The sequence below is a fragment of the Diadema antillarum genome, unplaced genomic scaffold, assembly GCF_040938485.1.
Source record: "Diadema antillarum isolate AM-2024a unplaced genomic scaffold, OU_Dant_1.0 seq00000585_RagTag, whole genome shotgun sequence".
NCBI lineage: Eukaryota > Metazoa > Echinodermata > Echinoidea > Diadematoida > Diadematidae > Diadema > Diadema antillarum.
The window spans coordinates 562105-589737 of NW_027271519.1; the positions used below are offsets into that span (position 1 = coordinate 562105).

At 40.0% G+C, this 27633-nt stretch overlaps 1 protein-coding gene across 1 annotated transcript; it reads right to left on the bottom strand.

Moving 5' to 3' along the window:
* Positions 1-462: 462 nt before the first annotated feature.
* On the bottom strand, positions 463-19479 carry LOC139735545 (uncharacterized). Its single transcript, XM_071646301.1, has 16 exons — positions 19352-19479; positions 18224-18322; positions 15515-15615; positions 14571-14666; positions 11600-13856; positions 11162-11257; positions 10194-10355; positions 9247-9899; positions 8200-8973; positions 7285-7499; positions 5456-5691; positions 4502-4687; positions 2739-2926; positions 2189-2306; positions 1107-1281; positions 463-618 (listed from the first exon to the last, which is right to left on the bottom strand). Exons 1-16 carry the CDS (start codon positions 19477-19479, stop codon positions 463-465), a joined length of 5640 nt encoding a protein of 1879 aa, XP_071502402.1.
* Between the last annotated feature and the right edge of the window lie 8154 nt (positions 19480-27633).

Here is a 27633-nt window from a genome sequence, read left to right on the forward strand (position 1 = left end):
ATTACTATAATCAATTTAAGATTTCAAGAGAATCATCTTCTATAATTCATTTGAAATGCATAATAGCTTCCTTCTTTCTTTCCCCGATAAATTTATTGCTCTTGATAGATATATCATGAGCAACAAAGGGTTAAATTTGATATCCTATACAGGAACGATGTTGCCCATTGACTTGCAAAATATTGTATCAATGGTGTCTCCTTTGAAACAAACATCTTGTGTTTCGTAGTCTTTCTATGCATATTCACGATTTATATGCGAAAGGTTTTTGAAATCGAGCGTACCAGCAAGTATAGTTCTTCCAACTTCACGTTGTGTTTCCATGAAATATATTTCTCGTCGCCTGGATCATGATCACTATACATATAACGAAAATGCCACGCAGGGTGCAAAATATAAAAAGAGTGCTATGGTACAAAATGCCATGAAGAGATGAATTCGTTCTTCTTAGACGTGACGTGGTTATTTGTAAGTGATTCCATAGAACTCTCCCAAAGGGACGATGCAACGGAGGTGATCGGTGTAGCCTGTATCTCTGGACACGCCCTCCTGCCACGCCCCATAGAGCCACTGGATTCGATCCTCTCTTTCGCCAGTGCAGCGATACCACGCTTCAACCTGAACAGGAATATGAGTCATGGTTCACGTAACTATCAAGGGCAAATCTAAACTGAAGATAAGACACCATAATATTGTAGGACCTACACCAACACAGTTATGACGTTGATGATGGAGCAGACATACAAAATAGTTTATTATGACATGAATACGATTGATGTCAATGTTATGTTCTTATGCAGAACATTTGAACACCACTTTAGCAATGTCAAATCACAAATGTCTTTTATTGGGTGAATAGGCACGGTAAAAGGTAACAAGGGATGGAAATGATGGGGGGGGGGGGGACGGCGAGAGAGGCTGTCAGAAAGGACGTCACACCAGCAAATACGTGAGCGGTTTTGGTACGGTACATTCATTTAGATTACTGATGCTCTGCAATCTTGAGACACAATATTTTGATCGATCTGATAATTTTGAAAGGCCTTTGCTTGAATTTAAAAAAAAAATGACCTGCAGAAGCGTTCATAAAACTTAGATAAGCTTACTGATAGTGTGTCCGTGTTGTAGGAATTCGGACTGATTCCATTGACGTCGAGAATATTGAGACAAAGATCAAGATGGTCACTGCGACCCGAGAAATACAGATCATCCGGACTCGCGATGCGATTGCTCCAAAGCTGACGGCACGTGATTCCATTCGGAAGGCGTTTCCCATCAACTCTATGGCATGATTTTTAAAAGAATTATTATAAAAAGAGTTACAAATCCTCCATTCGAAATAACGGTAGCTTTTGGCCATCCTCTCTGTCTTGATATAAGCACTAATGTAATCATAGTAAATCAACTATAAATTTTGTACCTTTGACATTCCTATAACCACATAATGAATAATTATCGTACTATATGAAAAATAAATCAAATTAATTTTTCACCAACAAAAATCATTGATCAAAGTTACGTGCATGTGTTAAAAGGCCAACGTAGTGGCTTGAAATGGAGAAAGGCTAATGTTCTCTTCAAGAATTATTCCAGACCTCAGTACAGTACAGTACTGTGCTATACTGATACAGTACAGTAGTCCCCTGCAATGTTCTGTTACATTACAATAATGAAGGACAAATTAAGATTTCATTTATTCATAGCTACATAGTCGCTATTCCAACGAACATTTCCGCGGAAGTTGTTCTAATTTAGACTTTATAGCAAGAGTATAGGGATCTGGTTGAACCAGTCCTTTATTATGTATATATGAAGAAATAAAAACAAACAAGACACCCCGATAATCACTACCTCTGCAAACACTCATGTACGCAATCAATGTTTGAATAAGAAATATCGCAAAGTGTACACTTTAACTATCATTCTTTCAGCAGCCATCCCGTTCATTCACCACAATCACAAGTTGCGTCGTTATCTCGCCCTTATTGTCATAACTTTCGTCACATTGTTTTGACCGCCCTGGCAACGGCAGTGAAATACATGTACATCGGCGCGCACTATCCGTACTGCCTACGCCAATATTTACCGCACTTAAGATTCGTGTATGATCTCCTGCCACCGCTTTGTAACTTCCTGTTTAATCAATTCAGTTAGAAATCTCCGCCAAACGGATCTTCAAGGTACATACTCGAGGGATCGGCATTCAAAGACATGCCGCTCATTTTCGGCATCTACCAAGTTTAGGGCGTCCAGGCACGTCACTGCTTTCCCTTCCAGAACCTGCCTTGTCCTGAATCCGATCAGATCTTGCAGTAAATTGAATGAAACAAGTCAGACTTAAGTACAGTTAAGTGGAATTGTCAAATGCTCTCACAAATAAAAGTGGAAGTACAGCGAATTGTAGTTTTAGCATGCTGATTATTTCTGAAATATTTTTCGATGTGTTGGAAAAATGGGAGACCATCTATACATTGCATTCACAATACATAAAGAACAATAAATTTCGTTGTCCAACCTGGCAGCACTGACGACGACAGTAAACTCATTTGATATACTCAGTAGTTCCGTTTCGTCTCCGTTTAAGGGTTTAAGGTTAGAATTAGGGTCAGAGGGATAGGGAAGATGGTATAGTGGGGTGTATAAAAGGTTTTAAAATTTCTTGCAACGTTTCTCACATTTGTTAACTGTAGGAAGAAACTGACATGATATTATCCAACCAGTGATTACGTTTCGAGTACCTCTTCTCTCGCATTCATCCCCCTTCCAGCCTTCAACGCAGGTACAGGTGCCTACTACGGGGTCGCAAGTGGCGCCATTTTGACACCCACAGGTCTGGAGGCAGCCGACGCCAAACTTGTCACTTTCGCACGGATATTGGCACAATGCGCCATTCCAGCCGGCCGTGCACTCACAGCTCCCATCAAATCTGAAAATTCACGCCATCAAAGCTTCACTTGGTAGCCAGGGCACTTCCGGCGCGGGGCATAATTTGCACAACGCTAGCGTGCGCGTACGTGTACCTTACCTATAGCGCAGCGCCGACCACGGATACTAGTACAGTAGGCCGCTGTACTGCCCGAGCCAGCGAGTGGCCAGGCCTGTCATGCATACTCGTACACTGAAGTCCCCGCCGCCGGCGGTCGGCCTTTCTTGCTATGCTAGCATGCACCACTCACTGCACGCATGACGCAGCGCATAAGCTAACACATACCGGTACGGCGTACATCACAGATCAGTCATCTCTGCATACGATGAAAATATGCTGGAAAATATTCACCCACCTCGATATACAGTATATCGTCATGGAATGCCCATCTTTTTTCTTTATTTGTTCTCTGTCGAAATGCCGTGAACACAATCGGGAACGAACAGTGATCTCGAACTTATCCTGTCTCCAAAGCAATTTCTTCCAAGTAAGTACACGTACGTACAATGTACGTAGGGTACTACCCGCAAACTTCACCCACGCTGCCACGTCACGTCTCGCATGCCAGTAAGGGTCCTATTTCTGCAGATTTTTTTCATTTATTGTCGTGCGAACAACACATGGCAGCTTCGCAGCAACAACCAATAGTTGTAGTAACAGCAATTTCTTAAGAATGGAGAAATTTCAAATCATATTAAAGCTGTAATTCAAGTCGAGAAAACCGCTAGTACACGTAGAATACAGTCGGTTGTGTGTGTAAATCGCATTAGTCACGTATCACGCGCGTACGAACGGAAGTGACTTTGCTACCGGACTATCCCATAATGCACCGTAAATGACGCTTAAATCAACATCCGGGTACTTTTTACGTCATTGGCGGTAGCGAGAATTGCAAATGATCAGTCACACTAAATTCTCCGAAACAGTTGATATTCAAAATATCAGGATCACAATATTGTCATGTCCGCACTTAAATACTTATGTTTTTTACTACAATTTACGCGTCATATAGGGGAATTCCACACCAGCTGAAAGTAATGTTAGCCCCAATAATAAAAAGTAAATTTTTTGAGCGTAATAGTGGGAACTTGACCAAAATCGCATGAAGAATTAAAGGAAGTTATGACTTTGCAAAGTTTCGCTCAGTGTCACTGAACAGTTCTTAAACGTCGTCAGTATAAATATGCACATGAGCGAGTTAAAATGTCATCGCCTCACACCTCATATAGTTTGTACACAAAATCTTGAAATGTTCACTTATTTCTTCTTTCAAGCGAAATTATGTCCCAAACCTAAACATGTTTGACTGATCGTTATTTTTGAAGTTTCAGTTATATAGGAAAAACAGTGTGTTTTATGCTTTTACGGCAGAAAATCAAATTTTCGTTTTGTTAAACGATCAATGGGAAGTTTTGATGTGATTGAAAGCATCAGCGTAATCTTTAGTCTGCATGGTCATATCAACTGTTCTAGAATTGGTTTTTTTCTTTTAATGAAAGAAAAGTACATATAAACTTCATGCAGTGAAGACACGTCCCTTCTTCAGGTCCACAGGTCGTCATACGGTAACAGTACCTGGAACAAGTAGCACCGTTTTGACAGGCACACACCCCATTGCAGTCTGGACCGTAGAAACCCGATGGACATGCTATCTGGCAGTACTCCCCAGTCCAACCTTCAGTGCATTGACACGACCCGTCTATCGGGGAGCAACTGGCTTCGTTTTCACACAGACATAAACTCTGACACTGTATTCCGTATCTGCAAATCAGAGATCAACAATGCCGTAAACTTGACTCAAACATTTTGTCGTGGTTTTTTTTTTCAGTTTCTAATGGTTGCGCTGCACCATCGCTACTTCTGTCAGAGCAGCTAATCCTACTAAACAAATACTTGCTGTCAATGTCAAACATGATTTTCACACTAAAGCATCACCCATCTGAGTCAATTGCTATGGAGAGAGCATGCAAAAAAAATGATGCTATCAGTATACACATTTACTTCAGCAGAAGATGTGATTGACACTTGCATTCCTACCAAAGGGATAAATCTCAGAAAGCTTTATCGATGAAAAGGAAAAATAGATATTACCCTAAGCTGAAGCTAGCTAACAAAAGAAGTGTCTAATCTCATTCAGACACATTGAATAACGGAGAGATATCAACATCGTATAAGCAGGTGTTTGTTTGTTTGTTTGTTTGTTTTTTACAATTCCTGACAATTTACAGAATATTCCGTAAGGCATATAAAAAATGCATCTGATCGAACTAATAAAATGCATATTCTTCATAGGTAGTTTCTTTTGTCGGTTAAAAAAAAAATCAAACTGTATTAGATTATACAGGGCCACTTTTTCACTGATCTGACATCGGCATTTATTCAAACCTTTAGGCAGATCAAGCTGTACAATGCAAATTACATAGTACATTGTAATAATTATTTATATGCCTTTCTAACATTGACATAAAAAAATATATGTCTGTAGTGACTGCACAAGCCTATGATATATCTGAGAAGGAATCACTTTACCGCGTCCTATCGCAGGTCACGTCACATCTCGCCCCAGTCCATCCCGGCAGACATGTGCAGGATCCATGAAAGCGATCGCAAGATGCCGCGTTCTCGCAGTCGCACCTTTCGGCGCAATTCGGCCCGAAGAAGCCGGCATTACAAGGAGTGTCGCACAGTCTTCCCGTCCATCCAGAGACACAGGTACATCTGCCATCCCTGCCACTGCATGTTGCTCTGTTCTGGCACCGACAGATCTATTGCAAAGGGGGATTCATTAACTGGCTTGAGCTAATGCACAATGATTATGATATAATGTCAATGAAGTTTGAGGAAAGTTGGACGATCTGTTCAAAAGTTATGAATTTTCAAACTTATGGTGCCGCCATTTCTGGATAAGAAAACTACAACAGTTTGTGATGTCCTATGATAGTGGATTGATATTGAGGAAATTATAAGTAGAATTCCACATACTGAAAATTTTCAGCATAATAAAAAAGCTTTTGACTTACCTCTTTAGATGGCAGGTGTAATAATGTCACCTGACCTTAACATTATGTCAGTAATAACTTGATCTAAGTTGTACAATATTGCTACATGTCAGTATAATATATATATATATATATATATATATAATTATATAATAAACAGAGAGAGAGTGAGAGAGGGCGGAGAGAGAAATAAAACATGTATACGACCCACTAACATACAATTCCTAATATAGGTATATAAGGATATGTGTGTGTGTGTGTGTGTGTGTGTGTGTTTGTTTATCTGTGTGTGTGATATCAGTGGTATCGATAACTGGCCATTCCCTGTTCCCTCCCCCCTTCCAAGCGAGAGTACTGTTCGCCATCCGTGATTCGTTGTCTCGTATACGACCTTTAACTTGACAGAATTGTTTGCGCCCAATAGACTTTGCCCATTTTGACATTATCGGGCACATTGTCGTTTGGAGTTGTATGTATTCAATTTATTGAAAACATGACCTATCTGTAAAGATAAGATACGCCGAAAATATCTCTTATTTGGTACGTGAGGGCACCAAGTCTGGCCGTTCAAAATACTACCGCAAACTACGATATGTCACTCTCAGTAAACGATAATTCCTTGAGACGATACGATCGTTTGGTGACACTGTTTCATATGATTTTTAATACATACTAGATATTGGTACACTCACGGACCTTTCACGTTGATTCAAATAAGTATGATAATCAAACAAATGATTGATTAAGGGAATACAGCAATATTAGTAGAAAACATCGGCAAAGTTTGAGGACAACCGTAGAAAAACGAGAAGACTACTGTACAACATTTTGGGGACGTCACACATGGACAACGATATAAAGAAAATAATCATTACATATTTCCATTTTCCTAATGAAAGACCACTTGACTTACCTCTTCAGAAAAGCAGGGAAACCATGTTACCCATAACATATCAATAACAAGTCGAGGATAGGTGTACTTAACGTTCAAAAGGATTGTGGACTTTTTTTATATTTACTTTATATCATCCAACAGTGACGTTAAGAATTGTAGTAGTCTTTTCATCTAGCAACGGCCGAACCAAGACTGTAAGAATTAATAACTTTTCAATGGATTATCCGATTTCCTCAAACTTTCCAGATGTGTTCTACTGATATTGCTGCGTCCACTCATACGTACCACCTTTATACATGGGCTCCATTTACCTTTTTCACAATTAGGTATCACTCCAAGCTCTTAAGGTGGGATTAAGCAGGAATGCCATAATCTATACTAAATTTGCTGACCATTACAATACCATGACATGAAAAAAGATAGACTCAAAAGGATCTAATGTTTCAGTGCCATCTGTAGTATACCTGTATGCAGTCGACGCCGTACCGTCCTTCCGGACATGCTGTGTCGCACTGGTCACCCTGCCAGCCTTCGAGGCAGTTGCAGGCCCCGTTAAAGCGGTCACACTTTGCACCATTCCTACAGTTGCAGCGTTGTCTGCAAGACGGACCGAAGAATCCATCCTCGCATGGTAACTCGCAGCGATCCCCAGTCCAACCGGCGGGACACAGACACTCACCTCCATATCATAGTCAAATGACAAGCCAAAAAGTAGCGGGTAGAAGGATTTTCATTATGGGAGCATACAAGTACATAATTTACATCACTATATTCCTGTTACATAGATAAGATATTAAAGACAGATAATGATCACGTACAAATACTCAAGACTATAACCATAATAATGCCCCGCACTCAAAAGAAGACTTCACCTGGTAATGCTACAATGCTTTTGAATGCAGACATTACCTAGATTTCTGACTAACGTATCAGTGCTCTTGTAAAGACCGCGACAGGATAAGTGACCAAAATGTTGACAAAGTAATTTGAAACCTAACGAGACTGGACACATACAGTAGATGAAAATGCACATACAGGTGTATAAAATGGCTGTAAGTTGGAAACACATCAAAAGCCACCTGTCAACATTCTCCAATTTCTTATATTTCCTCCTGACATCACAGTGCATGACATAAATGTGAATTCTACTGCATATATGTAATCAAAATTTATGCCTTTCAGTAATTCATCTCGCATTGTTTCTAGCATTCCACATGGAATACATGCTCAGTTTTGTGCGAGCAAAGTTGCATGTCTATACTTTGTAAATGTCATCAATGTTTCTTCACAAGAATCAGGAAATGGCTCGATTTTTCCCTTTTTCGCCTAAGTTTCTTTTAATACGTTTTTAGGGTCTCGCGATAATACGAAAGCTTTACCTGTGCTGGCATCGCATAGACCATTGTTTTGGCACAGACATTGGTGAATGCATCCTGGCCCGTACTGATCTCTGCTGCATGGTGTTGAGCACGTCAGGCCAGTCCATCCAGCGGTACAGTGACAAACTCCAGTGAATCGATTGCAAGTACCTTCGTTCTCACAGCGACATGTCGCAGCACAGTTACGACCGAATCGATCTGGCGGACATTCTAGGTGACAAAATGTACCCGTCCACCCTGCCCTACATTGACAATTACCGTCAAACCTAGAGCACAATGCGTCATTCTGGCAGTAGCACTGTTCGGTACAGTCAGGGCCGTGGAACCCTTCAGGACAAGGTACGTCACACCTATTGCCTGTCCAACCACTAGGACACTCGCAATCACCTGAAACTACGTTGCACGACGCCTGGTTCTCGCACTGGCACTGGTGGCGGCAATTCTGGCCAAACGTGCCATCCTCGCAGGGTTGATCACACAGCAGACCCTGCCACCCTGGCTCGCAGACACAGGAACCGTCGAACCGGTCGCAAGTTCCGGAGTTTTCACATTGACAAACTGAGGTGCAAGATGGCCCGTACTTTCCTGATGGACAGGCAACATCACAACGTCTGCCGAACCAACCACTTGCACATTGACATGAACCATCAAAGCGGGAACATGTTGCTCCGTTCTCACAGTTACAGAGCGAATTGCAATTCAGTCCGAATGTGCCTTCTTCACAGGGTGTGTCACATGTACGTCCTTCCCAGCCAGCATCGCAAGAACATTCACCTTTATATAAATGACAGACAAAAACAATATTAGCTCATAGATTTTGCAGAGTTTCTTTTTACTTTTCCATTATTTTTACATTGAAACGGATTATTGTATTATTATCCTTGATGCAAAAAATTTAATTTATAGCAATTTCTCCAGATTTTAAATCTGTAAAAGGAGGGTTTCCACAAGACTGAAGTACACTTATAAAATCCGATGAAAGGCCTATATGGCAAAACAAATACAAAACAAACAAACTCTAACATGGACAGTGAGAGTCAGGTTTACCTGTAAACCTATCACACGATCCGCCATTCCGACACTGACATTGGAAGGCGCAATCTTGTCCCCATCTCCCAACGGGACAGGGATCCTCGCATAGCACCCCAATCCACCCTGGAGTACAAATGCAACCGCCGTCTTCAGGGTCACACACGGCATTGTTCTGGCAGACGCATGTTTGACTGCACTGGATGCCATATCTCCCACCGGGACAGGACTGCTCGCAGCGCACACCTGTAAACCCGGCGGGACAGGTGCATGAGCCGTCTAAAAAGTTGCACGTAGCTCCGTTTTGACAGTTACATCTCCCTGCGCAGTTACGGCCGTAGAATCCCTCATCGCAGCGACGTTCACATCTCGCCCCTGTCCAACCTGGGGCGCATTGACAGACTCCAGTAAACCGAGTGCACAGAGCACCGTTCTCACAGTAACATCGTGAAGTGCACCCTGCCCCCCACTCATCGACTCCACATGGTGTGTTGCAGAAGATGCCCTTCCATCCTACAGTACACTTGCAGGAGCCGTTGAATCTGTTACATTCAGCGTTTCGTTCGCAGAGGCATGTACGTGAGCAGTCTGGCCCATAAGAACCGGATGGGCATGGAATATCACATGCCGGACCAGTCCAGCCGTCGGGACATGAACACCGACCGTCGATTCTGGGAAATAACGTTCAAATTTGTTGTAATAAAAGAATAGCCACTTTGACTTTCTTAACAACTAAAAGAACAAATATTTGGATTGTATCGAATATTTTCAATAAAATACACTCCTGATACCTTTATGAAATGCATTTTTTTTTAAACTTGTGTATTAGCCTAATCTTTAGTCATTATGTATTCTAACCAATGTGATATAAACGGGATCCTTAAAATCTTATCAGAGTCATCAACAAGACTCACAAAACGGCAATCTAATATTTCTATTCCAGAAATGTCAGAAAGAAATCTTACCTTGAGCATACAGCATAGTTCTCACAGCGGCATTCAAATTGGCAGAACGGACCAAAACGACCTTGAGGACATGGAACGTCACATCGGTCTCCCATCCACCCTGCTGGACACTCGCAGGAACCGTCAAATTGCGAACATGACGCTCCATTTGCACACTGACATCTATCATTAGGATGAGGAGGAGATGTCAAATTGCATTATATACGTATCGATAAGTCACAGTCTCATTGCTCTTTACGAAACATAGATGGTGTCCAATGGCGTCACAGTCTGATATACAACAACGGAGCTTCTTCAAGGGTAACAGGGAAAAAAAAGATGGTCATGCACAAAATCACGAGGCAAGCAGCCCTTCTGACATCTCACGTAGGAATTATCATTATGATGTGTTCTCCATCCTTCTATCCGCTCTTTCATTTTGCATTATTACAAGGTCCAAACCATCTACATATATCTTATACTCAAATTTGTCGTTTCAACTGCACTACGAGCAGACCCAGATAACTCCTGATGGGAGCCATTTCATCTTTTACTGGCGTTGTCTCAGGATTATTAAACGAAATCCTATGCCACATCTTTTTTTTAAATTTGTTATTTTGATTTTATGATAGGTCATGTATGCAAACTTCTATTCGCTAAAAGAAATACATGTATCCAAAAAGCTGTGCCTAATGGATGATATGTCATTATCTCGTTCGCATGGTTTGCGATTGCAATTTCCATTTTCTTTGCCTGTTAGTCTCTCTTTGGTCTCTCTGTGCCGTTTCCTTCAGTAATTTCGCATGATAGCGAACATTAAAAACTGAGGAAAAATAACGCAAAACGCAATTGTGCGAAATCTCCTAATTGCAGTTGGTAACACCGTAGTTTTGTAACTTGTCTGGTAAAATTGTGATGACGTCACGTCAAAACTCTACTTATACGCAACCGTACGGTAAGTTGTACGAGAAGGAGATGGTAACGCTTACTGCAACAAGCAGCCTACACCGTATGTTCCTTCTGCACAGCGATCTTCACACTCTTGACCAGTCCAACCCGAGTTACACTGACATGTTCCGTCGACTCTGTTTGGAGAGATCATGTTTTACATAGTTTCAGCGAGGTCTGTACTCAACATGTTTTGCAACAGGTGGAAAATTGGATAACAGAATCTTATAAGTTCATCATTTCACGAAATTAAAAGCTAATTTAACTCATATACATCAGGATACTTAAAAAAAAATCATCACTGAGTGTGCGCATAACTAGATTCAAGGAAGAATGATGGCTTTAGTTCTTTTGAATGAAAAGGATTCATGATAGATCTAAGAAATTTCTGATGAAGATACAATAACGTCATGTTTTAGGCTTTTAATCCTTTCCTGGTAGATAATGAAAGACGCAACAGCAGCTGCATTGTTACATACCTTGAACATGTAGAACCGTGTCCGCATCGGCATCGAAGCCGACAGTTGGCCCCATAATATCCATTCTCACACGCTTGGTCGCAGTTTTCCCCGGTCCATCCGGCCAAACACACGCATGATCCATCAAAACGTGAACAAGTCGTTGCGTGCTCACACGTGCATTCGTTACCGCAGTTTGGTCCCCAGCTACCTTCAGGACAAGACAACTGGCAGAAATTGCCCGTCCAACCTGAAGCGCAGATACATGATCCATCCACCGCCGAGCAGTTTCCGGTTCGGCACCGGCACTCATTCTGGCAGGAGGGACCCCATCTTCCCCTAGGACACGGAGTATCACAAATAGGACCTTGCCATCCTGGGCTGCAAGTACAGCGGCCGTCAAAACGATCACATGACCCTCCGTTCCGGCATCGACACACACCCCTGCAGTCTTGTCCAAAATATCCAGCCATGCATGGTTCGGCACAAAAACCTTGCCAGCCCGGCGGACAAGTGCAGATGCCTGTCACTGCGTCGCATTCGCCTCCATTTCGGCATCTACAGATCTGAGAGCAGTTGGCTCCAAAGAAACCTTCTGCACACGAAGAAACGCACAAGGGTCCCTGCCAACCGGGAGTGCAGATACATGAGCCGTCCACTGGATGACAGGAAGCTCCATTCTGGCAATTGCAGACTTCAAGACACTGTACACCGTACCTGGATCCATCACAAATGTTTTCACAGGCATCGCCCTCGAATCCTGGTGGACACGAACAAGTACCATCGAATCGATCGCATATTCCATCAAATCGACATCGACACTGCATTTCGCAGTTATCGCCGTAAAAACCTTCATTGCATGGGAGACTGCATGCAGGACCAGTCCAGCCGGCAGCACAGTAACAGCTTCCAGATACATGGTCGCAACTGTCGGCATAGTCACATTGGCATTCCTCAGCGCAGCCTTGTCCAAAGTACCCATCGGGGCATATTTCGGTGCATGCCAGTCCAGTAAACCCTGATAAACAAGTGCAACGACCATCAATGTGATCACATGCGGCACCATTCTGACATCGACACTGGAGATGACATTCATACCCGAAATACCCATCCTCACATGGCTCACTGCAGTCAGGACCTCGCCAACCAGGTGTGCAAGAACATGTTCCCTCCTCGTGGTCACATTCTGCACCATTTTGACATCGACATACTTGTAGGCAGTCAGTGCCAAACATGCCTTCTTGGCAGGGACGAGAGCATATCGCACCTTGCCAGCCTGCTCGACAAGCACACGATCCGTCGATGTGGTTGCAGACGGCATCATTTCGGCACAGGCATCTCTCTGCACAATTGAGTCCGTGACGTCCAATTTGGCATGGCTCTGCGCACAAATGTCCGCGCCAACCTGCAGTGCACGTACACGAGCCATCCACAGGGTCACATTCCGCATCATTCTGACACTGACAAAACTGAAGGCATCCATCTCCATATCGTCCCAAAGGACATGGCAGATCACAGAGCTCTCCGCTGAACCCAGGTAAACAACGACATGACCCATCGACATGATTACACAGAGCCCTATTTGCGCATTCGCATCGCATTGCACAGTTCACGCCATACGTTCCACGCGAGCAGGGGATGGTGCAGTTGTCTCCAATCCATCCAGGGTTACAGATGCACTCTCCAGTCACATGATGGCAATTGCCAGCCTGGCAAGAACAAATCTCAGCGCAGCCATCCCCGAAAGTGTCTGACGGACACAAGTTTGCACATGTCACACCTGTGAAACCTGGTCGGCAGTCGCATCTACCAGTCACATGATGGCATCTTGCTCCGTTTTCACACATGCACATTCCACTGCATCCAAGCCCATATGATCCTTCTCTGCATTCGTCCTGACAATACTGACCAACGAAACCAGGGGCACACGAGCAAGTGCCGTCAACAGGGTTGCAATGTGCACCATTCCGACATCGACATAACTTGCTGCAGTTAGGTCCATATGTACCCTGCTCACATTCCTCTTTGCAGAAGTCACCCCTGAATCCTGCTAAACAAAAGCAGGTGCCGTTGACTGGGTCACAAGACGCTCCATTGAAACAACGGCACGATTGAGAACATCCCTCGCCGAAGCTTCCCTGACGACATTGGCTTTCGCAGTGGACACCCGTCAAACCAGGAGGGCAGTAACAAATGCCATACGCCGCTTGACACGTTCCTCCATTTTCACATAAACACTCTTGGCGACACTGGACTCCAAACAACCCTTCCGGACACGCTAAACATAACAAAACAAAGAAAATACAACAAAAAGTATTGATTTTGAAATATGCTTAACTCTTTGTGCGTATGACTGATTCTGCTGTCCTCCATTAATGCACTTATGTATCCCTCACCATGTGTGAAAGATCACTTGTAACAAACAATCTTGAAAGAAGTGTGATATTAATTCTTGTGTAAAATAGTAATCACTTTCAATTATCAAGAGAAAGAGAAGAAATATTTTCCTTCGATCCACATGGTAAAATCTATAATGTAAGATCCATTTTACGTAGGGTATAGGCCTATATAGGCCTACTAGTAATCACATTATGGAGATTTTTTTTTAAAGTATGCTGTAACTTATGTTGTTGTTTATTTGTGATGCCGAAAGCAAGACACCGTATGAGGCACCTCGGAACGACCCATCTCTATCTTAACGCATAAACATAAATGCAACATCAATGAAAACAACTGACTTATGGGGTATTATGAGCCACCAGCATGAATATGCAAACACAAACAAACCATTGGTGTCTATGAGTTATTTTCGTAAGCCTTGTATTTATTCTGTTACTTACAATCATTAAAAGTAGGATCATGGATATCAATTAGCTAACCTGGATTTCATTCCTGCTGAAATCATATTTCATATGTCATGTTTCTGCTGCTGATAATCTGAGCATTAGCCTTGTTGGGAAGGCAGTCCCTGCAGAGTAACACGGTTACTCACCCCGTTCACAAAAGTCACCAATCCAACCTGGCAGACATGCGCAGTGGTCAGGGGCTACACAACTACCACCGTGTTCACATTGCTGGGAGCAAATGGCTGTTGATGGAAAAGGGCATAATAGAGAAACAAAGAGATAGACATTTCATGAAGACGGAAACAGAAAGAATGTATAAGGACGAACAGGACAGGTTATTCCCTATCTAAAATAAACCGAATGTCACTGCAACAAATTCATAACACAGCGATATATACTAAGGTATTTCAACCGTCTATGTTGAAGATTCCTTACTGTCGGGACTATAAAGGAAGCTTATTTTATGATGATGATGATGATGATGATGATGAAACAGCATTTACATGTATATAGCGCCATTTATCTGTAGAAACATTCAAAGGCGCATTTTTTTTTTCTGCAGAACTCACCGAGTTTGATTAGACAGTCCTGTGACAATTACGGAGTATTGACTAAGTTTCTCATGTGAACATGCTGCAATCATCCTGGTGAGTTATTGGCATTGTAGATTACGTATAGTACAATTGAGCTGATTGTGTGAATTGAGCTTTGGTGTTAATATGTCCTAGAATATAACGCTATACTTCGGCAGCTCGTGAAGCGCCTGGTTTGCACACAATATTCAATAACGATATCACACAAACAACATCGAACAATACTTATGTAATTTGCACGGACCGCAGCGCATCCTTTTCACAGTCTTCTGTGTTTACCTATATATGAAGGACGTTCTCTTGTCATAACTCACAAGCTATGATAAAAGTAAAGATGGAACAGAGTTATTGTCAATACTGTCTATATACTTAATGATTCGTTTCATCTTATCATGGCATTGCAAAAGTCGCTGCGCCTAAAGATCTTGTTACAGCATGAAAATGAGAAAAGAAAATCTGTAAATGAGCAGGCCCCAGGGAAAACAGAAAGCACTCACGTTGACATCGTCCTGTGGTATTGGCAAACCCAGGACAGCATCTTGATACTAATCTGGTCGCCTCTTCCACTCCAATCACAGAGACCTGGTAGTACACAGGCCTTCATCAAAGAAACATTACAGTGTAGAAAGCCAGGCGTATCAGTTAATGATACTCGATGAGATAATCGTGACGCAACGAGATATTGTCTGTATATCATAATTAGTAATGATGGTGCTGTTATTATCAAGACAAATGTATTTGACACATTGCGAAATAAGACATGAATGAGATAAACACAATACCCAGTGGCGGATCCAGAGGGGGGCGCAACCGGCGCACGCCCCCCCCCCCCCCTTTATTTTTCGTGAAAAACAAAAGAAATGAAGAGAAGAAAAATGAAATGAAACCCGGAAGTGCCACCAGAAATATTTGTCACGCCCTCCCCCCCCCCCCCCTTTACAGAACTCCTGGATCCGCCCCTGATACCTACACAATATTTATCCAAATATTTATGACACAATACTTTGCTCTTTACGCTTTTCCCTTCTTTTTTCATGCCGTAAATCAGGTGTACGTGATTGTAAGTTTTCCTACTCGAGATGGGATCTTTTTTGATTGACAGGCTATTAGTTTTGATTGTGAAATGCACGATTTTAGTTGATTTTTCTTTTAATAATAATAGTTATAATAACAATAATAATAATGATAGTAATAATGATAATAATAACCAATATCTATATAGCGCTTTTTCTAAATAGACACAAAGCCCTTAAACAATTGTAAAAAAATACAAAAAAAATCAACAGTATCTACAAAACAAAACAGAGAAAGTACAAAGCAAAACAAACAAACAATCATTTTACACTTGTCAGATCACTAGCAGTCTGTCATCTGTCGCTTAAGATATTGGTCAGTGTACATACAATACAAAGTTACTATTGACTTCGATGAATGTCTTCCAAAATCACTTCAGTGATTTTATTGAACTGTACAATGATTAACATAATCGAGTTTTCATGATTTTTGTTTAATGTTCGACACTTTTCTTATTTCAACATTTGCGATACTTGCTCGAGAAATTATGCACTCTACGGGAGCTTTGTCACGGAGGTGTATACTTTCCATTTATCAAAGTGGGACGTGTCATTTTGTTTCTCGAGAACGTTAAACAGCATTATGACCAAAGCTACAACAATTGATGTTGTGACACTTTCTCTTTGGTTTATCATATGAGTTATACAATAACATTTTGCATTTCGCAAGCTATGATTATAAAGAAAAGCGCCACTGAAAACAAACTGTCCCGTGGGAAACAGGTCATCATGGAAGCATTCTACATATTATTATATCAAGCTCTTTCTCAAAATAATTATGATTGTTCAAAAATAATCTGTTCATTCAGAACAGATCTATGTTAACATTGTTTTCATAATACATAAGATATTCAATCCATCCCTCAAATAGGGCAAAGTTGGATTAGCAGTCCAAATGAAAAGCATTACAGAGATTGATTTTGCCGATTTTAAATTTTGTTTCTATACACCAATCAGAAATACTTTCTAAGATGGCATAAATTGGTCTTTTGCTTTGAAGCTATGTTGTTGTAAACGTATTGTTCATGGACGTTATGGGACAATGTTTTTGTTGCAAGTGATTGACAAATTGCCAGAGTTTGTTCAGACTCGAAATAATTCATTTGAATAAACACGCAGCGTCCGCTGCTATAAGGGACAAGAACCAGCACTGGCTATGATAGGGCAAAAGTTCGGTGTAGTGTATGTTATATATCAGAGATCCTTGGTTCGAGTCCTATATCAAAGTATGTATGCCCATGATTCTTCTTTTTTATTCTTTTTAATCATGGCTACTGCTAAGGCACTGAATAATCGGTACTTATTTTCGTCGATGTAAGGCGATTTGTCAATCAGTTATGTTAAAAAAAAAACTCGACGCAAGAAATCATTAATTTGAATTTGCGAACCAAGCCATATATTTCTACATCGCTTTGGGTGTGCCAAAATGTCTAAATGCATGCTCGTGTATTTATTGATATATGTGTGGGGTGGTGTAGGCCCGGTAGCCATACTATGATAAGAGGGTTGTGGAATTTCTAGGGGTTACCAATTTTTGAATAATATCACATGTATACGTCTATACTTGCGGTTGCATTGCTTAACTGTACACATGAATACGGCTACATGATTATGTTTTCAGCATTCACACATTAAATCTCTAATCTTATCCGAGGTAAGCTTACCTGAAAAAAAAAACAACAACAACATTACTTGCGCAGTGCTCGTCGTGCTATCGGCCAACGTCTTGTAGTAATAGATGCTTTAGAATTTGCTAATAGGCCTACACAGGCAAACGTTTAAAAATAATTCATTCCAAGTCTATAGGGATGTTATTTCAAATTGCAGTCTGATGTCAATAACAGGTAAATAAGCACGATGACGGTGATTTATTCTCATTTTGATCCTCATCCACTATGATTGGTGGAAGGGAAAACGCAATTAAGAGGGGATGATAATTATCAAATGCCTGTCTTCTGTAGATTGAAAACCACCCCCCTCAAAAAAAAAAAAAAAAAAGAGGGGGGATATGCACGCCACTCTGATTAAAGAACGTCGACTAGAGGTAACAATCGGCCTTACAAGGGCGTGCGGATGATTTTGACCAATTTGATAATAATTATGCTTTCGAGGGCTATCAAAGCTTTCACATACCTATAGCGGGTACATTTGGAGGTTCCCGCCCAGCCGCACAGGACTTGAAATGCCTCGGCTTTCGATGCTCGAATCAGCTTCGTGCGTGTTAATGTAAAACTGCGAACAAATATGTGTGAAATGAAATCCGTGATGTCCAAGTAAAGAAGACATTCAATTTCAACAAGCATTCAAGATCTTTATAAAGTGATGGATAGATCTAGATAATTAAGATAGTGAAAGTTGATATATTTTGAAAAAGGAAAAATCATAAACAGTAGGACGACAGGAGTAGGGATTACAGATTTAATCATAACAACACTAGAGAATAATCTTCCTGATCAAGGATTATTGCTCCAACAAACCGAGTTAACCTGTCTCTTAAGTCGTTCTTCAACTGCGATTTCGAGAACATGGTTCAGTGTAAGCGATGTATCCCAATCGGCCCTGCTATTACATGTATCATAATTATAGTCCCAGAACTGCTCGAGGAACGAAGTGATGATGTCACAGTCTTTTGTTAAAGCTCGAGTTGGAAGCATGCAGTTGTGCGCATAAACATAGGGACAAGGTGAGGTTGTTTGGAACCAGTTTCCATGACGATGAATATATGACTATGACATCACACTTTGATACCCTATAAATAGACGGTGACAGATGACCATCCAAGAGATGGATATCCTTAAACAAAATTCATATCGTCCAAGAATTACGTATGTAATGGTCAGGGTTCGAACTCGGGATTTATTGTTCTCTCTTTACATCAGAGTCTATACCGTGTAGCTTTATTTACTTTAACACAGTTCTGGAAAGACATCCATAACGCGAAAAGCAAATGTCAATGTGATTTTCGTACAATACGAGACTTCACTTTCTATAGTACAAGGAACAAAATGCCTGTAAATAGGCCTACACACAACGATCTATGGACATGATAGGCATGTGAAGATTTCAGAGAAATTGCCATTGAAAGAGAATGTACGTTTGCCCTTAATATCAGTGATGACTCACGCATTATATAATATCTGAATCTCGTACTTGTACATTATATCCATTCACACATGTCTTTATCATCTATTGATATTTCTACTTTAAGAATGATTTTCAAAAAACCATAAAATAGCAGATGAGTGTAGTTTATCCACTTACGTCTGTTCATAATGACACACGCCGGTCTGCTCTGCAATTGGACAGTTCCCTGGAAACTCAACATTCTGCGCCGCCGTCGGACCGAGGTACTGAAAGAAGAACGTGCACAGACAGAGCAGATACAACATATTGAGACATCGGTTTAGTTCATTCCTCTTTGAAAAGCTTTCTTCCTCTTGAACAACTGTCTTCTACCACACCAGATTCGAGACTTCTTTGTGGGCCCTCTCCGACCGCTCTCACATCTCTACCCAAGCTCAAAGAATCCTTCTGCTTTTGTATCCCTGTCCTGTTCTGTTTTATTCTTTCGACCTCTTTTTGACTTTTTAAGTCATTTCAGAAGCTCTGTGAATCTTTTAGTTTACCCGGAGTAACAACAGTTTCCCATCAATGATGTTACGTTAGTACAATGTTTTCATTCCGCCTCTCACAACATGCTACTGTATTCAAGAAAGAATGCAAATATTTTATAGATCAAGGCATGAAAGTATGCTCCCTAGCTCGTTATCTCATTATCCCGAGCCACTTCACGTATCAAACATATCAAAGCATCAAACTTAAAACATACTACTGTAATGAAAGTTCAAGTATAGTTCGTGCTTACTTTTCACAGAGCGAGAGCGTCTTTCTTCTCGAAATGGTAGTAGAGCGTGAGAATAAGGTAATAGCCCTCATCATCCCCCAGTACTTCTGATGGTGGTTTGTCAGGTATACATGTCGATTTCTAATTAATCAAATAAATATTTTGATATTTCTCCTCTCTTTAAATATCACCTCTTGACCAAATACAAGGCTTTGACTTTGGACAGTTTATTGGAGAAGAGTTTATATTGGAGTTTGTAATTAATTATGTAATCTAAAGTTTATAATATATATCAAAATTTTGTCCACAGCCCCCAGTGAACGATGCGCAAGAACTGCCAACAACCCTAAACACCTCTTGAAACAAACAGGTTAATCAGTAGTCTACAAGTGCAACATTGCACATTGCTGAAATCTGGCTATTTCATCTGCCCTGGATGTGAGATATATCCAAATGCCACCTTGCGCAAAAGAGCGGGAGTAAAGCTAGGATGTAGTAACAGACGACGAACGATGACGTGGTATACCCATGATCAACAAACAACAAAGGCACAATATTGTGCAACTGTAGCTTTCCATCCGTTTTCGTTTCTTGATCAAGAATTAGGGACATCCAGTTGATTAAAGCCTCATGAGGTTTGCTTTTTGGAAAACATCCTACAAATGGATATTTGAGCGTCAGATTGCTAATTATCGTGACGGGATAACGCTAGTATATTTTTATCTAAACAAACCAAAGTCCCCAAACACAAGAAGAATTGAAAAAAAAAAACCGTGTGGCCAAGTCTTATGCAACATTATATTAATGTGCATCACTGTGCCTGACGTATCAAAGGGTCACTATAGTATCATTCTAAACTTTGATTACTATTTTTGATATAGTTGGGGAAATATATTTTTGGTCTGAAAAAAAAAACACCGTGATCATCCTGGAGATTAGCCCTACGTAGTCTGCAGAGAACAGCAGTCCAGTATTCCTCCTTAGGACGAACAAAGGTGTTGCATGACCGTATGTCCAAAAAAAAAAAAAAAAATACAATGGGAATTCCGCAACGATAAATTCAAAAATTCAAAACAGTGAATCAATCCAAATACAATTTCAGGGTATGAAACTATAACTTATCATCCACATCTATACATATTTTCTCATCGGATTTGCTTCAGTGGTCAAAGAGAAATGGGGATCTTTGCTGAGCATGCCAGGGATCCCCTTCATCCCAAATTCTGTCCACTGTGTTCACATAAACACGCAGTTTCAAGAGCATCCAAGTGCTAAACTTGGAAGAATCAGACCCATGACATGTTTTGCAACAATTCACATTTCTCTGTGACCGCTTATCCAAATTGAATGGGATTTTCTGCAAAATATTGGTAAGATGTTAGATTTTTAGACCCTGAAATATTATTTAGAAAGTTCAATCATATTGAAAGTTAGCAATACGGAAATTCGATTGTGTGTATTTTTTTTAATTTTTTTTTTTTTTTGGGGGGGGGGGGAGGGTGTGGACATACTGTATAGGTAGATAAAGCTGACGAGACCATAATAATTATTGACATAATAGTTGTCTTTAATTTGGAGTCCTTGTGCGCGGCAAAAGTGATTTTTTTTTCACCTATTAATCAGAACGTACAAAACTGTTACAACTGAGAACCCCACATTATTTTTCGCAATCGAGCACTGTGATGTTTGATCATAAGACTTTGGTATACAGTATATGCTCAAGACTCCGAGGATAATGGAAGACTATTAGCTTACAGATGATGGCTGGAGTTTGGAGTCAGGTATAGCAACTATAATATGATAATTGTCTTAAACACAAATGTCGATGCCTTTGAAAGTATGCCACCTCAAAACCTCCAGGGTAAAATTTGGCCAGAATTTCTATGCGGAAACATACCAAATGACGTCATCGAGCGAAAGGAAGCGGAAGCAATTACATGTTTATGATGAATGCGAATAAGCCAGTTCAGGGTTCCTTTTTGCGCATGAACAGAAAAGAAGTTATTCATACCAACAGGCATGTTGGTTAAAATCATTGGGATAAGCATCTGCGATGTATAACAATTATTCATGTAATCCTTATAAATGCTGCTTGCCAGCACATACATCTGACAGCAAAAGTGGTATTTGGCAATATCAGTAGAAAGAGATTGTTAATACATTCAATGCAAAATGATGAAATGGATGCCGTCCCAAGTGTTAATGGACGAACCATTCTGGTCATCTGGTCTACGCAAGTTCATTCTTTGTTTGAACAGGACTGATGAGTCCCATATTGTTACTTAAAGCTTATGCATTCCGTCACTCTGAGAACGAATGAAGTGCTCCTAACCGGCTGAAAAAAAAGAAAGGTCATTCGTATTAATGCACTCACGAGCTAACTCCTAATTGCCTCATTCAATACATTCCAATCTTGCTAGTCATCAACGACGACTAGAGGTACAACGGATGCTGAAAATCAAGAAAGTACTTCAACCATCATGGTTTGGTGATAGTAATTACATTTAAAGGGATGGTATACAAGTAGTATCGGTGGAGATGAGGATTGGGCTTTTAACTTTTTGTGAGATACCAAGGTACTACTTTTGTAATAGCACAGAACATTAAAACTATTATCATCGTAAGAGGAATTCAAAGTTTATTTGATGAAAATTGCTGGGTTTTGAATGGCTCAGACATTAAAAAAAGTAAAACAAAAAAATCTAAAGAAAAGGCTGGTCCCCCTTTTTTACGATCGCTCTGTATTGGATTGCTCAGCTATGTCAAAATCAATTTTCATCAAAATAGACTTTGCATTCCTCTTAGAATTATATTATGCTCTTTCATATTAAATGTTTTTCATTTTCTCAACGCGAATGCTAAGATGACGCAGCCATCCGGGTGGACCATGGAGACAGCCGTCTCGCGCATGGATTGTGCTGAACACCATTTTTGTCTAATTAGCGTCGTCTATGGCATTCGCATAGCAGATTTAACGCTTGCTTAGGGCGGACTCACACTGTGCTATTTTTACTGCGATTTACACTTTGCGATGTCGCACCACCAGAAATCGCACAGTGTGAGTCCGCCCTTACTGCGTGGCTGCATAGCAATCGGGGGGGGGGGGGGGGGGGGGGGCGTTTCATGAAAGGTCTTGTCGGATGAAATGTCCGACAAGTCAATTATATCCGACAAGTTCAGAGAAATCAGCCAATCAGACAAAAGAATTTTTCAAAACTTGTCGGATATAATTGACTTGTCAGATATTTTATCCGACAAGTTCCTTCATGAAATGCCCCCCAGATCATACATGTAATAGAAGGCTCCGACAGCAATAATGGCGAAGCGCCATCTGTAGCCGGACCTGCAGTAAGCTGTAGTGACTGTCCCATCAAGTCGTGTGTGTATACAAGGTTACAAGCTTCATTACGAGACGAAACACATTCCTCGAAAGACCGTGTGTGCTGGAGCTGAAAGGAATTATCACAACATGTAATACCTAGGACAGGTAAGAATATATTCTATGTTAAATTAACGTAATTGTGCAAGTAGATTATGTTGATGGTCTTTATTATACAACACACTAATCACCTTCTGTTCCCTTCATGTAGTAGGAAAGGAGAGTGGACTAAATAGACATGTATATTCTACACACTGTGAGCATGCTCAAATCACCTGGGAAAATTAAAAGTAATGTGATTACTTTTGCGGATTTGGGGAGCTGTAGATGGACAGATGCCTTGTTTTGATATGAAAAAGGCTCATAAACGGAAAGGTCATCTTTTGAACGTTCTATTTATATGATGTATGGTATGTGAAAATACTATAGAGGAAACGGAAACACAACTAACATAATTAAGATTATCTAAAAGATTGTAGAAGAAATGTTTTAAGAATGACGCAAAACACCATGGCCGTCCATTTTTAATTTATTTATCTTATGGTTCATGTTTTGTTGTTTGAAATTGTCCATTTGGTCATTATTGTCTTCTTTCTCTCTATATGGTGTGAGTTTATCATATTATTGTTCTTTTGTAATTTTTGTATTGTGGAAACTTTGAATAAACTTGAACTTGAACTTGATCTCAAGATTTATACTGTCTGATGTGTGTACAAAAGAAAAGACACCACAGGGTCACCTACCAGTTAGTATCATTTCAATATCTAAATGGGGTAAGGGCGGGGTAAAGAAAAGAGGGTGAGGAGAGAGTGAATGTGAAGTAAGAAAGTTATCTCTTCTTTGAGGGGAGGGGATGATGGGGAGAAAAGGGAAGGAAAGTTTTATCCTTTAACCCTCTTAATGCTTTCAGTGATGATTGAGACTGAAAACCCCAGAGCAATGCGTACGCCGTCCGAAGTCCTTGACATAGAAGGGGTTAAGAATCTCATTTTGTTGTTAGCGTTTTGAGCCTATTTCTATTTCATGTACATGAGTCTTCTACTATCGATATTTTGCTTTGATTTAGTTTTGTATTAGCAGTTTAAATCGTTTTTAAGTGAAAATATGTTTTCTGGTATTTTGTTGGATACTTGACAGAAATTGGCTTAAATTGTCTTTTGGAAATCTGGGCCCAATACACAACAATGACCATAAAAGCATAACGGTTTGATCAGCATTCAAAGATACCCAGTTATTTTCCCCAAAGTACTTGGGTACATTTAGCCATTAGCATATTTATGTCTACTCATAGAGATGATAGGAACCCAATTTACGTCGACATTTAACCCTACTCCTGATGTAACATATTGATAAGCTGCGATATGATCATTTCCTTCTTATAGTGGGAAGTTGTAAATTCGTAATATGTGATCTTTATTTCAGCACTGACGTCAGCTGGCCTCTGGTAAAAGAAAGTTTTGTAGACGTCTTTTCTGTGAGTAATATCTATTTCTTATGGATACATGTTTTGATGTTAAGTAATATACAAACTATTGTATATAGGTAGTGTAGGCCTATATCTCAATATCCAGACTTGACTTGTTGCACTATAATGCCAAAATGTACTGCCAAAATGCGCTCAGTGTGAAAACGAATATCTGACGTTGATTTTACTTAACCATCACATTAAAAGAAACTCCAAATGATCTGTGTATTCGAAGAAATTTCATTTATCATTACCTATCATTGTAATATTTCCGAAAGCGGTTCCTGAAAATAAATAAATAAATAAAAAGAATTCACACTTTTTGAATTATATGTTAATGTATTGACTGAAACCTCATATTGAAGTGATCAATATATCACATATTAGTAAATCAAAGTATAAATCAGACGTTTCAAAGATCCAATAACAGTTTACATATAGGAAGTCACTCGATTAAAAAAGATGAGGCAAAATGATATGACACCATAATGCCGTCATGCATAAGTCAACAAAATGTTCGTGAGTTGCAGGAGTTGCTTGTTATTTCACGCGTCGGGGTTTTCTTACAATGAGATGTTTGGGGAGGGAGCTATATAACCATGCATTGGCTTGGGTTGCCGTTCTACTCGATATGCCGCTAGTATTTGCAACCGACCAGCATAATTCAGACTTATTGCAGTGAGCCTATAAATCAAGCAGCAACGATACATAAATGTGTCTGGTCTCCGTTAGTTTTGTTCTACAACATCTTGCTCTAGAATATCGAGATGACTATCTAGTTGCCTCATTGAATGAGATTTCAGAGGCAATACAAGATTTTCCTCATCACTTTCAAAGCACTATACATGGAACAGTCCCGCACTATACATTACAGAACTCCTAACCCCATACAAGCCTTGTAGATGTCTGCGATCCTCTGCTCGAAACTTACTTGTTGTATCTACCTTTCGAACTGTCTTATGGGGAGAAGTTTTTTTTCTTTTTTCTTTTGCCGCACCTACTCTATGGAATTCTCTGCCAGACCCACTGAGAAGTCAGATGCCAATACACAATTTCAAACAAAAACTCAAAACTTATCTATACAAGGAAGCCTATGATTGTTAAATTTGAAGTCATTAATGTAGTTTAACTATATCTCAGTAGTACTGGCAACCCTAACCTTTTTATGTACGTTTTAAGAGTAAATCAGTTATGGTAGATTAATATATCATTGTGTTTGGTAAATTGAAATTTTTTGTTGTTATATTTTGTATTTATGGTATAATTTGTCTTGTTTGTAAAGCGCGCTGAAATTCTTTTCAAGTCTGAAAATGCGCTGTATAAGAATTCATTATTATCATTATTATCTATAATTATTATTATTATTATTATTATTATTATTGTTATTATTATTATTATTCTCATCATTATTATTATTATTATCATTATCATTAGAGGCATTTTTATCTTTATGTCAATTCTTGTCAATCTCTGACATGAAACTTTAGCTCTCTCTCGTTCCGATCCGGTCACGATGATCCCCGTATCTATTACAATCATGGACAACCTCCAGGGATGATCATTACACGGAAGTTGAAACTGTGATTTCCTCTTCGTTCATATTTTCATGTATGGCCCATTTCAGTGATAATACTGGCAAATATTTTCACAGTCTTTCTCTTTTGCACAATGGACTCTCCAAGGTATTATGGCTGCATGCTTTACAACATTTTCCAGTTAATGGTGTTTTCTGGGATCCCAGTCCTGCGTCTAATCGAAACAATCCAGTTTCCGCAGTCTGTTTCTATTATTCAGGAGTTCCTGTATATCAGACGGTCACTAAAGTTGTTAATAAACATAATGTCAAGTCACAGTTTGGGAGAGAAATAAAGAGAGATCCTAATATGCTTACAATTACATGTTGCACTGTCATAAATCTGGTCTATCTTACATACGCATTGACAGTGTCTTCCTCGGGGACTGTGTGCAACCAGGAAGTAAGTTCATTAAAAAAAACTATAGTTTTTGTCCTCCTTCGTCTTTTACTCCTTGTTCACTGAATTTATCTATCAAACAAAATTTTGTATGTATTTTTATCGGCTCATGCAGCAAAGACTGTAGGGGACTTCATCAAGCGGTGATGTCTTGCTCAGTGGCATGCAGTACTCGTATTGTTTCCATTACGGGCGTATGCTAAATGAACTTTTGCTCTACCACGGTAACCCATAAATGCGATATTGTCGAACACACTAATCCCGCCCTCATGATGAGCTACACCTATACGTGCTCGGACTGTACAAATTGATTTTTGCTTCTCAGGCAATAACTCTTCGATTTGCATATGGGGGGGGGGAGGGGGGGTGTATTCAGAGAATGAAACACTCCCCTTCCCTGATTTCAGACATAACCATACCTCTCTTCTCTCTGTTTCTTTTTTTTTTGTTGCTTTTGCTGACGAATGATAAGTATGTTAAGAATCATGGTGATAATGATGCTAACAATAAGATTTCATGACAGCAACGACATATTTTATGTATGACGAGTTCTTGCGGAAATCAAACACTATGTCAGTATGAGAGAAATCTGTTAGGACTATTTGTTATATGTAGGCCTACACAAATTTTGTAGTATAGATATATACATGCATATCATATAAATTCATACAAAACATATGTACATATAATATCTATATTCATTCATATTTATATTATAGATACATGTATATACATATTTCTTCCACATATGCGAAATGGCATTTCGTTCAAGATCGATTTCTCGCACGATATTTGATATCCAGTGATATCAACTGAAAAGACAATTTTATCATTTTCATCCCTGACGAAGGGGGAGGCCACCGAAAATATGGATGTTAATAG

Excerpts from the sequence above, each read along its gene's own strand:
- LOC139735545 (XM_071646301.1), bottom strand. The coding sequence starts at position 19,479 with ATGTTGTATCTGCTCTGTCTGTGCACGTTCTTCTTTCAGTACCTCGGT. Across the intron at positions 18,323-19,351 it reads GTGTGTCATTATGAACAGAC|TTTTACATTAACACGCACGA; the intron begins GTAAGTGGATAA and ends ATTTGTTCGCAG. Across the intron at positions 2,927-4,501 it reads AACGGTGCTACTTGTTCCAG|ATTTGATGGGAGCTGTGAGT; the intron begins GTACTGTTACCG and ends GTGAATTTTCAG.